Source organism: Suricata suricatta, chromosome 4 (genome assembly GCF_006229205.1).
Source record: "Suricata suricatta isolate VVHF042 chromosome 4, meerkat_22Aug2017_6uvM2_HiC, whole genome shotgun sequence".
Classification (NCBI taxonomy): Eukaryota; Metazoa; Chordata; class Mammalia; order Carnivora; family Herpestidae; genus Suricata; species Suricata suricatta.
The window spans coordinates 93,578,590-93,591,022 of record NC_043703.1 but is presented as its reverse complement, the minus strand read 5'-3'; the positions used below and the strand labels follow the sequence as shown (position 1 = coordinate 93,591,022).

The 12,433-nt window shown below is 47.3% G+C and overlaps 1 protein-coding gene across 1 annotated transcript; it reads left to right on the top strand.

Moving 5' to 3' along the window:
- The first annotated feature begins 3,437 nt into the window (after window positions 1-3,437).
- Window positions 3,438-12,427, top strand: MCFD2 (multiple coagulation factor deficiency 2). Its single transcript, XM_029937311.1, has 4 exons — window positions 3,438-3,527; window positions 9,490-9,650; window positions 10,420-10,579; window positions 12,214-12,427. The coding sequence occupies exons 2-4, from the start codon at window positions 9,502-9,504 to the stop codon at window positions 12,343-12,345; spliced, it is 441 nt and encodes a 146-aa protein (XP_029793171.1). The 5' UTR covers window positions 3,438-3,527; window positions 9,490-9,501; the 3' UTR covers window positions 12,346-12,427.
- The last annotated feature ends 6 nt before the right edge of the window (window positions 12,428-12,433 follow it).

The window sequence follows — 12,433 nt, the reverse complement described above, 5'->3', positions numbered from 1 at the left end:
TTTGTTAGGCTTCTGGTCAATTCCATGCATGAGTAATAACAATCAAATAACTTATCTAGGGGGTCTTTAAATGGTTTTCTAATTAAAGATTTAAAAAATATTTTCCCTTGGGGCACCTGGATGGCTCAGTTGGTTAAGTGTTCAACTCTTGATTTCAGCTCAGTTCGTGATATTGTGGCTCAATAGAGATCCAGCCCCACCATGGAGCCCTGCATCGGGCTGACAGCAGGGAGTCTGCTTGGGATTCTCTCCCTCTCTGACCCTCCCCTACTCATGTGCTTGCGCTCTCTCTCTCTCTCTCTCTCAAAATAAATAAACTTAAAAATATTTTTCCAAATAGGTAACATTTTTCTTGGTTAAAAAATACAATAAGAAATAAATGAAGGTCTTACTGGGGCACCTGGGTGCTCAGTAGGCTAAGCACCCAACTTTGGCTCAGGTCATGATCCTGTGGTTTGTGAGTTTGAGCCCCAAATGCGCTCTGTGCTGACAGCTTGGAGCCTGGAGCCTGCTTTGAATTCTGTGTGTCTCTCTCTTTCTGCCCCTCCCCTACTTGCACCCTGTCTCTCTCTCTCTTAATAATAATAATAATAATAATGGTCTTATTCTCACCTCTGTTCTCGTTTATTAGTTTCTTGTGTATACCTCAAGTGCTTAATTTTGCAAAACAAGCAAACCAAGTATAAGAATATTTAAGTCTTCTAGGGGCTGCTTTTTATGGGCACAGTTACAGTTGAGACAGTTCAAAACAACAGCTGCCAATAGAGATGCCACCTATAGTCCATTTTTGCTACCTTGGGCCTCAACCTTTATCTCCTGATAAAGCTGCCTCTTCCCTGCTTCCACTTGTGCTGGCGATCAAAGAAAATTATTTATTTCAAACTCGTGAGGCTCCAATTTGGGGACTAGGTCAGTTTAGGTCGTAAGCTGCAGGTAAGGAGTTCTGCTCTTACCAAGGCCTTATTTTTAATCTCTGCTTTCAAATCACGTATCTCTAATCTAGATTTGTCACTCATTTGCTGAAAGCTACTAAAAGAAAAAAAAAAGCCAACACCACTAATGTTTTATATTGTACCTGAGATTTCTCCTACAATACAACTTTGGTTGGCATGCAGTCTGTATTCAAGGTCCAGCAAGTGACAGCAGTTTGACAGTTTCACTACTGCTTAACAAGTTGGTCACCAACTTTCCAATTTGGAATAGATAGTCTTCACCACTGGCTGTGTTAACTTTCCAATAGCTAATTCCACATGTTACTGTCTGTTTTTAGTGTCCTACTTCTGGTACCAAATTATTGGCCCATTAGGAACTAGTTCAGCTCCAAGTTACAGAACATTCACCTATAAATGACTTAAATTAAGTGTGTGCTCTCTCATTCATGGACTAGAATGGGGGCAAGAATGGGTTCAGGGAGGTCAGTTAGGATGCTCTCACAGTAGTACAGGTAGCCGATGATAGTTTCATGGATACCAATTATACCTCAGTAGAGCTGGGGAAAAACCAAGAATAGCTCCTAGAATTTTGGATTGAAGAACTACATGGATGGACAAAACAGAAAGGTACATGTTTGGGGATGAAAATATTTGGGGAGGCCAAGTTATGTATGAGATGCCAGTTAGACATTCATGTGAAGATGTCAAGTATGCACTTTTTTAGGAAATTAGGAATTACAGGAAGAGGTCTCTAGTAGAGAAAATTCAGAGTCACCTGTTTATAAGTGGTACCTAAAAACCACAGAAGTAGGTGAAATCACATAGGAGTTAGGGTAGATAGAGAAGAGAAGGAGACTCAGGATAGTACCCAGGGTACTTTGATATTTGTAGGTTGAGCAGAAGATAGGAAGCCAGGGAAAAGGACCCAAGAAAGAATAGCCAATGAGATAGGAGGGCTAAGAGGGCATGATGTCAGAAAATGAGAAGAAAGTGTTTCAAAGTGGGAGTGGTTGACTATGTGGAATAGTACTGAAAGGGCAAGTAAAAACAGATCAGAGAAGGGACCACTGGATTTGCATGGAAATTGCAGTTTCAGTAGAATGATGGGGTAGAAACCCAAGGGCAAGCTTATATAATGATGAGAATGGTTTATTAGAGAGGAAGCAACTGGTAATTCTAGAGAAAGATGATAGAGGGTAATATCCACAGAGTAGAGGGAAGCATTGGTTAAATAGAATGAGAACACAAGACTGACTATGTCTTGTTTGTATATCTAGTAGCTCCTAGCACAGTGTCTAGTACATAGGAAGTACTCAGGAAATGTTACTGAATCACTGAATAAATGGGCAAATGTAAGAATAGGTGGATGACAGATACAGGGCTGAAGAATGAACTAGATCCAAACTTCAGACTAAGGAAAGAAGGGGGTCTTGATCTAATAGGGTTTCTTCAGGGACTTTGGGATCCTGGAATTTTCTCCAGGAGAGGATTGACAGATTTCAATCTCAGATGAAGATGGGAAAAGGAATGGGGTACTATCAATGGCAGTTACCTTGGCCAACTTTCAAGGCACTGATCTGCTAAAGCAGAGTGCAGGGAGGGTTCTGGGATCATCTACTTATTTAACTTCTTTCTTTCTTCCCCAGTCTCTCCCTTTTTGAATCCAGGCTCATATGAAAAACGATTATGGATCTTTATGAACACAAATGGGAGAAGGGATTTACAAAATGACAGTCCCACACTCATTTACCCATCTGATCAATAGATATTCATGGAATGATAGTCTCGTATAGGGGGAAAGATGTAAGAGCAGGATTATGTGAGGCTTATGGTTTCTTTTTTTTTTTTTTTTGTGGGTCTGTTTTGGCGGAGTGGGGGGGGCGGGGGTTGAGGCGCTTTCTATTGAGATAGCAGGTGACTTCACGAACTGCACAGGTAAGGTGGTTTTTGAACTGGACTGCCCGATAAAATCTTGGGTGGGACTCTATACAAATGAATAGGTCTTGCAGTTAAAGCAGTCTGTGGACTGCAGCAAGCGGAGGCTGACAATCTTGGAATCGTAGGATCCGAGGCTGGCTCCAGCGTCTTCTAGACATTTTATTAGGAAAGTTATTAGGATTCCTATGATCTTTCTTCCCAACCTGCAGTTGGAGGAACCTAGGAACCTGTACAGGTGGAGGCGGACTGGAAGCCAGGTGTAGCATCCGCCCCATCCCCATTAGCCATCCTAGGTCCCACGCCCGACAACATTCCTCGCAAACGGCTGAGTCCCAGAAGGTTCAAGTGGCCCAACCTAGGCCCGAGCCGACTGTCGCCCCCAGGAAGGCAGGCTAAGGAACTGCGTCTGTCAGATCTTACTTACTCAGTACTGAGCCCTTTATACGTGGAATCATCCTAGCGGGCCACACGGCCTCGCGCCGGGCAGGGGCGGGGATTTACGGCGCCAATAGGCGGGCAGAGGGGAGCGCGTGCGCACGACGGGTCGGGTCAAGGGGCGGGGCCGAGGAAAAGTGTTGCGAGGACGGGGGCTGGCGAGGCTCATGGTAGGAGGCTTCGCATCTGAGGACAACTGCTTGGGAACTGGGTGCAGCCAGGGTGAGTGAATCGGGAGGAGCCGAGCCCCGAGTTTCGGCCTCTGAGGTCTGTGACTCGACCCTGGGCCAGAAGGTCGATGGGGCGGCACTAACGGGCCCGCAGTAGGGCGATATTCCGTCGCTCAGGTCGGGGCGGGGGCGCGGCGGCGGGAGGGCCTGAGTAGGGGTCTAGGCCTCTGAGCTGCCTGGGAAAGCTTAGCCGGCTGGGAGCACAGCCACTCTCCTGGAACAGAGGCTTCCGGGGGCTTTGAAGCCAGATGGGTCCGGCTAGGGCCGCTCTCTGCCTTCTTGGAACACCTGCACGCCGTCCTGGGGCGTTACTCTCCGTTTACCGCTGGTACCTTGCGTCCCAGAGAGGGTCACAACACAGGTCCTCCATGGCCAGGCAAGTGGGAAGACGGAGGAAGCCGACTTCTTCTTGTATCCCCTGTCTGGGCTGCCCAAGCCAGAAACCTGGGCGTCACTCTTACCCAACCCCACCCACCCCCATCCCCGCCATGGCACTGTTTTGCCCACCCAATCGAATCCCTTAGATACTTCCCACCTCGCCCCTGATCCCTGGCCCCTCTGCGGCAGCTAGTTCAAGCCACCATCATTTCGCCCCTGCCCTGCCTTAGCAGCCTCCTGCCTGGTCGTTTGATCCTTTGTAGTTTGTTTTGTACTGGAAAACCTGAATGATAATCTTAAAACACAGACCTGATAGTGTCACCAGATCCCTTCCCCCATTCCCTTCATGTCCTTAGTGGATTCTCATTGTCCTTCCGAGTTCTTGAATAGAGCTTACCCGGGCCTTTCATGACCTGTCCTGTTTTTACCTTACTCTAGTTCTCTTCCCCACTCTGTTCCAATGGATTAGGCCCCCTGGCTAAACAACCCTCATTACCAAATGGACCAGGTATAGTTCCTGCTTATCCCAGAGCAGCAGATTTCAGTTCCCTGCCAGCCTGCAGAATTATTCAGACAAGCTAACCATATGCTTCCATCCAACTCTCCCGCTCTACTGTCTCTTCAACCCTAATGAACCTCTCGTAGTCCTGGGTTGGACCAACTTTCTTGCAGGCTTAGGTGTTGGTTACATTCTTTTCTGTCTGCCTGAAGTACTGTCCTTTAGTTGAAAGAAGTCTTCTTCTCCCTCATGTGTTACTCCAGGTGTGGGTTGGGGTTTCTGCAGTACTCCATAGGTGTCTGTTTACTAGTCTTTCTTTTCCATCAGGCTGTAATAGTGTGACAGGAGCCCTCCTGGGCCACACTCCTATCCTCAGTACCTGCTGTGGCACCAGGCTGTTAGTAAGGAGGGTGTTGATTAAACGCATAATGAAGCCTGGCCACTCGATCAAGTTATTAAATGCCCTGCTTTTCAGAACCAATTCTCAACCCCCAACCCATGTAGCAATTTCTTTGGCCTTATGGAAGCTGGTTCTGTTCTTGTCTTCAGTCCAGGACCATAGCAGTGGTAAATGGGAAGTACTGTTCAGAGTTTTTCTTTGGCATTGACTTTGGGTACAGGATGTCTGGATATTGGTGATTGTGACTGCTTTGAGTTTGAATTCTTTTTTTCCTTTTTTTTTTTTAATGTTTATTTCTGAGAGAGAGAGCATGAGCTGGGGACAGGCAGAGAGAGGGAGATACAGAATCTGAAGCAGGCTTCAGGCTCTGAGCTGTCAGCACAGAGCCCAGTGCGGGGCTCGAACCCATGAACTGTGAGATCATGACCTGAGCCAAAGTCAGAGGCTCAACCGACTGAGCTACCCAGGCGCCCCAGAGTTTGAATTCTTAACTGAGGGCCCCTGGCATAAGAGAAAAGCTGCTAACAGCTGCTGCAGTCTTTATGGCAGAAAGGCTGGCTCCAAACTCTTACATGCTGTTAGGGTTAATGACACAATGGGAGAAGAGGGTGGACCATCGGAGAGCTCCAAAGGGGTAATTTTTCCAACTTAGGCCAGGTCTTCTGTGATAGGGAACAATATATCTAGGTGCCGAAACCCACTGCCCTGGGTCAGACCTGGGGGTGTGCTGTTCTCCAGTCAGCTTAGCACTTTGTGATTGGTAGAGTAAGGGAGAGCCTGAGATGATAGGCTCCTGGCCCTCACAGAGGGAGGGAAAAGAGAACCATATGTGACTGTATGTTGTGAGAGGCTGCAGACTCAAGTCAGAGGAGAGAACCTACCGACCTTGAAGAATCCGGAGATGACATTTGAACTGGGCCTGGAAGGAGGAGGGCAGACTGGTTAATGGGGCCAGGGAGGGAACAAGGGCTCTGGGCCTGGAAGAGGCTGCTGGAGCCATGAGATGAGGGGAGCCCTGTTAGCCTCCAGGTGCTGCAGGAGCCTGGTCTGGTCCTTTCCTCCCAGGACTGAGGCTTCTCCTTGTGAAGGATGCCTGAAAGCAGGGGTCTTGCAGAAGTCTCTCCTTTGGATTTTTTTCCAATCTGACCTCTATAATTTCTCAAAGAACACAGTGAGCTTGGGAACTGTCGGGGCCTATCTACCAGCCTGTTTGCTCATGGCCTTGAACTAAATCATTGGGAGTATGGGTGATGCAACATGCTCTTCAGGCAAAGGGGAGTTGCTTCTGTTCCTTTTTGAATGTGACCGTTTAATCAGGTTCCCTGTTTTTGCTGTAGCATTTGAGGGAAAGTTTCTCCTATGTGTTTGTAGGTTGATTGGGCTTTTGTTGTATTCTGTTTTGTTACGTTCTGTTAGAAACCTGCTGCCACAAACCCTAATGGGACATGTTCACAATGACTGGTCCTTGGCCTTTACTCTGCTTCCCTTGAAGAAGAGAGAATGTGGACCCATAGTTACTGTATTACTTCTTTGGGCGTTTTTTTAAATAGAACCTATGCCTCCTCCACACACATAAACAATTTGATATACTAAGCTTCCAACCACATAGTTCTAGGAAACGGTGCTAAGGGTTCATTGATCACTCAACTATCTGATCGATATCTCTAAAAAAAATATTTTAGGCTCAGTTACACTGACATCGAAACTTGGTAGCATATCTGTGAGGTTGGGGACCCCCTCACCCCTTGCCGATGCTGGGAATGTGGTTCACTCCCTGCCCTCACCTGCCCTCAGGAGTTCAGTCCGGCCCTGAGCACTTAGAAGTAATCAGGCCATTTTCAAGGTCGCATTCGCAGCTGTTGTCAGCCTGGACCCTTCTGAAGGGAGACACTCAGGAGCATATGGGAAGAATGCCTAAGCCAGACTCAGATTTGAAGAAGGCTTGCTGGAGAAAGATGTCCACGGTGCATGAGTCTAAGAGACCTCGGAGGAACTGGCTTCCCTCTCTGATCTCTCCTGTCTTAGAACTCCAGGATACATGCTTAGACCAAGCTGTTCTGCTCTGGCCTGGGCAGTGGCTGCTGGGAGTAACTTGAGACCTTGTTTTCGGGTACCAGGTAGAGTAGCAGTGGCCTTGTCAGGGTCTGGACACTTTTACTTGGTAAAACTGGAAATGTAGTTTCTGGTCCTGAATTATTTTCTACAGATGAGAATTAAATGGAAGCCCCTCCCCCCTTTTTAAAATTTCATTCATACATAGTTGAACGAAATTATGGGGTAAATTACTTCAAATACGTAATTATTAAGGAAAACATGTTTATAGTAGGAACCTTAGAATCCATAGAGAAGTAAAAAGGAAAACTCAGAATCACGCCTCATAATGCAGAAAATAATCTTTTGTGGCACCTGGGTGGCTTAGTTGGTTAAATGTCTCACTTGATTTCAGCTTGGGTCATGATCTCACAGTTCGTAAGTTCGAGCCCCACATCAGGCTCCACACATATAACACAGAGCCTGCTTATGATTCTTTCTCTCCTCATCTCTCTGCTCCTAAACCACTCAAGCTCCTGTTCTTTCTCTCAAAATAAATAAATAAACTTAAAAACATTTTTAAAATGTTTAAATGTTAAATGTTAAAAACTTTAAAAAGTCAGAAAATAATCTCTTAATAACTTTTAGTTATTGTTCTATGTATGAAACATACATACACTTTCCCTTTTACAAAATTATTCTTCAGAGACTTTTGCAGTCTACCCATTTTCATTAAATATTAAAAATCATTTTTTACTATTAAGTATGGCGTTGCATTGTGATGTCCCTATACAGTTGTAAGATTAGATGCTGCATTTTGGCTCTCTGGAAGTTACACTTCAGTGACTGTTGTTCCCTTAAGGAAGGGACTATTGAAGGGGTTACCACTGATAAGCAAAATGGATTTGGGAAATTTTCCTGGACGTCATGGGGATGACATTCTCCCAGAGTCTCCCCTTTTGGGATGGGTGAGAGGGCGGCCACACAGCCCCTGGCCAGCCCCAGGTACAGGGAATAGAGGGAACAGAGGCTTTGGAGTGAGCTCTGTATGTGGTGGGTGCAAGGGAAGGACTAGTACCCTAAAGCTTCCTCTTTAGTGCTGTCGGTTTGGGCTGGTGGCTGCCGTTGACCCATTAGAAATCACTGGCCCGTGGGGCACCTGGGTGGCTCAGTCGGTTGAGCGTTCGGCTTCGGCTCAGGTCAGATCTCACATTCGTGGGTTTGAGCCCCGCGTCAGGTTCTGTGCTGACAGCTAGCTCAGAGCCTGGAGCCTCCTTCCAGTTCTGTGTCTCCTCCTCTCTCTGCCCCTCCCCCTCTCATGCTCGGTCTCTCTCTGTATCAAAAATAAATAAAACAGTAAAAAATTAAAAAAAAAAAATCACTGGCCCAGCAGAATTTGTGCTGCCTTTTGGGAGGTGGATATGTAGTCCTTGTGTTGGTGTGGAGGTCTGGCAGTCCTTCCCCTTCCTTTCTGAGATTGATCTGTTAGCCCCCGGAAAGCCTGGGATTTTGAATTCTGTAAATCATAGAGGCCTGCTTGAGTCTTGTCGGGGGCCCTGGGAATGAAGCTCCCTGCCTTCAGGAACTTACTGTGTAGCTGACTATGTCTTACTAACCACAGATGCAGGTCTAGCCAGACTCCGGGAGTATTTGATAGACTCCTAATGTCTGTGCAACTCTTCTTTCTGCTGCTTTTTCACAGTGGTTGGGTTACCTGTCATGTTCCTGGGACATGGACGAGGCAGGGGTTAACGTCCTCTTTCCCGGGTCCCCTACTGCAGGTCTTGATCTGACCTGCTTCATTGCTTCCCTTCAACTGCCACGTTTCTAGCTCTGGTCTTGGCTCTGATAAATCACCCCCCTCCCCCGCCGCCCCTCGCATTGTGCTCTCAGATGAGCCATTCAGAAACCAAGCTGCGATCTCATCTCCCATTCACAAATCCTCAGTGGCTCCCCATCTCTCCTCTGGAAACCTCAGCCTCCTTGGCCTGCAAAGCCATATCCCATACAGGCTGGTCAACTCGTGTGTCCCGTTGTCCACCGTTCTGTCTGCTTCGTACCCTGTAGGCTCCCCTTGACTTGGGATTTCTTGCCCACTTGTCTGACCTGCTTCTCTGCTCACAGCATTGCCTTAGTCCTTCAGCTCCTGCACATCCACAGCAGGCCTGTCCGTCCAGGCCCAGCTGAGTTGTCCCCAGGTCCGTGAGCCTTCTCTGATTTTCCTTCACCCAGAGGAAATTTCTTGCTCTGAACTCTCAGTTTTCTTATTTTTCTTTAGGACACCTCACTTTCTGCCTTACTGGCACTCTCCTTAGGAAGTGGTTCACCAGAGTATAAGCCTTTTGTAGGCAGGAATAGTCTTCAGATCTCTTGAGTTCATGTCCCTTCAGCTCTCACTGAATTGTTTGGCATTCTGAAGAAGCTTCAGAAAATGTCATGGAGCCCTCCCATGGGTGATGGGGACTTGGAGTGCCCAAGGTCATCCCACAGTCTAGTGGCAGAGTTGGTCTTAGGGCCAGTGGGACATGTTCTCTTCCTGAACCATGTTCCTTTCACCGAGTCCCTTCCCCAAGAGCACACTGTCACGTTTTGAGGGAACCTTAGCCCTGGTTTTCACCTGCACCTTCTATGTTCCCCACCTCCCAGGTGCCGGCGACCATGAGATCTCTGCGGCTGCTCAGAACCCCCTTCCTGTGTGGCCTGCTCTGGGCCTTCTGTGCTCCAGGTGCCGGGGCTGAGGAGCCTGGGGCCAGCTTCTCCCATCCCGGCAGCATGGGCCTGGATAAGAATACAGTGCATGACCAAGAGTACGTATCCAGCCAGGGCTGGGATCCCAGGGCCTCCCCGCTGCAGCTGCAGTCGGTGGCCTCTCTTCTTCTACTGTGTGTACAACTCCTTGACATTTTCCAAGAATGATTATTTATTCCTTATAGCCGCCTGTAAACCAGGCAGTCTTTTCCCATCATTTCATGAATGGAGGATCTTGATGCCCAGATGAGATAAATAACTTGCCTGAATTCATTCTGTCTCTCTTTCACTACAGACATACAGACAACCCCCCCGCCCACATTCACACTCATGCATGCATGCATGCGTATATTTGCGTGCACACAAACACACACATACACAGTAGTGACAGAATGATAGAATCCAGGATAGAACTAAGGTTTCTGGACTGACCAGAGCTTTTTCTTTTTTTACTGACACATTTAAAACACTGAATTATTTGTTGCAACTTTTGTCCTGGGCCAGTTAGACTCACACATAATTTGTTATCCTTGAATTGGTTCAAAAAGACTTTTAATTCTAGTCTCCCATAATATTATAACAACATGCTAATAATAAAGAGGGGAAACACCCGTGATCTTGCCAGCCTAACAGGTGAACTGTGGGACTTTTTCCTTGCCCCTTTCATGGCCTTGCCTGTATCTGTCATCCTTGCGTGTGCTCTGCCTCTTTTTCTGTTGGTTTTTCTGGGGTGAGTGAACTTTGAGATCTTGAACTTTTCAGTTCTTAACATTCCGGCATGATCCTAGGGTTGCTGCCAGGGGTCTGAGTCTGACTGTTGGTTTTTAGGCATATCATGGAACATCTAGAAGGTGTCATCAACAAACCAGAGGCGGAGATGTCCCCACAAGAACTGCAGCTCCATTATTTCAAAATGCATGATTATGATGGCAATAATTTGCTTGACGGCCTGGAGCTCTCCACAGCCATCACTCACGTCCATAAGGAGGTAGGTCTGCGGTAGCTCAGTGGGCAGCAAGTCCCCAATTTGATGACCTGTGCTGTCCTCGTACAGCTGTATTACTGTGTCTCCTTTTTTTTTTTAATAATAGTTTATTGTCAAATTGGTTTCCATATAACACCCAGTGCTTCTCCCCACAAGTGCCCCCCACCATGACCATCACCCCCTCCCTCCCTCTCTCCCTTCAGTCCATGGTTTGTTTTCAGTATTCAGTAGTCTCCCTTGATCTGTGTCCCTCACTCTTCCCTGCTCTCTTTCCCCCTTCCTCTCCCCATGGTCCCCTGCCAGGTCTCTCCTGTTAGACCTATGAATGCAAACATATGGTATCTATCCTTCTCTGCCTGACTTATTTTGCTTAGCATGACACCCTCAAGGTCCATCCACTTTGTTACTACTGTGTCTCCTTTGCTCAGCGCTCTGTTCTGCCTCTTTTCCTGTTCGGAGGCACTTGCACGGGGTGGCCTACTGAGGCAGAAGCCCCAGAGGTTCCCCCTGCACACCAGAGCTTGAAAACCAGCACCTGACGGACAGACCACATCAAAATGCAGAGCAGGGGAGAAGCTGTTTTATTTAAGAGTGGTGAACCAAGGGATGGAGGGACTCAGTAATAATTGAGGGCTAGCATGATACTATATGGTGCTCCGTACGAAGCGGTTTACAGAGCACTTTTGAGTGGGTTAGAGAGCTCATTTGGTGGGCCTGTGAGTGGGCCGGCCAGGCACTGTTATTACCCCCATTTTTCAGGGGAGGGAACTGAAATCCAGATGTGCCAGGGTCTAGTGTCTGTCCCGCCCTGCCGCACTGCAGCCTATAGCATGCAGAGGAAGACAGGCAGAGTGGTGAGGCGAGCATGCTCCTGGTCGCTGGCAGGAGAGCAGATTGGATTTGCTTTAAGGTGGTGGGGAGTGCTAATAGTGGGTTTGTGCAGAATGGCAGCATTGCGGGAAGGTCCTTTGCAATGGGGACTGGTGGTGAGCTTGGCATCAGGGAGAGGACCTGGGATTCAGCAGTCCTGGCAGGCGACCTGGTGGTGGCAACCGGAGAGCAAAGGGTACATGTGGGAGAGGCGGCAAAGGAAGAATCGCCAGGGCATGAACAGCGTTAGCGGAGCGGAGCGGGGAAACACCTTCGTCTCAAAGATTGTAACACGTTCTCCTGGTTGGCAGTGCGTTCCTCTTGTTCTGACCTGAGGACGCTGTCCAGTTTGCACTTTACAAGGGCACACTGCAGCCAGAGCTGACCCTCAGGAGAGCGCGGTTCTCAGCTTTTCTCTAAGATGGGTTTGTGGGAATTAAAACCTCATAATTCTGTGTAAGCCAGACCTAGCTTTCTCCAGCGAACATGTGTTATTTCTGTAAATAGGAACAGATGGAAAGTAATTATTAAAACAAATAAGCAAAGACCTGCTTTGGTTGCATCTTTCTTTTTAACTGGCAAATATAATTTCTAAACCGGATTATTATGGATTGACTCTGTATCTGATATATGGTCCGTGGATTCCTAGAAGTAGCCACATACTACATTGAAGGAGTTTTCGGACACACGAGCATGGACATTTTAGACCTTAGCTAAGCACTTCCAGTAAATGTGCGACTCATCCTTTTCTAATTTGTATTTTATAGGAAGCGAATGAACAGGCACCGCCAATGAGTGAAGCTGAACTGATTAATCTAATAGATGGTGTGTTGAGAGATGATGACAAAAACAATGATGGATACATTGACTATGCGGAATTTGCAAAATCACTGCAGTAGACGTTGTTTGGCCTTCTGGTTGTATGCGAATGTGACCCGTCATAATGTGATTGAACACTTTGGGTAATGCAAAATAACTCCTTTCCAA

What these genes read in the sequence shown, in the direction of transcription:
- MCFD2 (XM_029937311.1), top strand. Translation starts at nt 9,502, where the DNA reads ATGAGATCTCTGCGGCTGCTCAGAACCCCCTTCCTGTGTGGCCTGCTC. An exon ending in AATACAGTGCATGACCAAGA is followed by an intron (nt 9,651 to 10,419) that starts GTACGTATCCAG and finishes GTTGGTTTTTAG; the next exon opens with GCATATCATGGAACATCTAG. An exon ending in TCACTCACGTCCATAAGGAG is followed by an intron (nt 10,580 to 12,213) that starts GTAGGTCTGCGG and finishes TGTATTTTATAG; the next exon opens with GAAGCGAATGAACAGGCACC.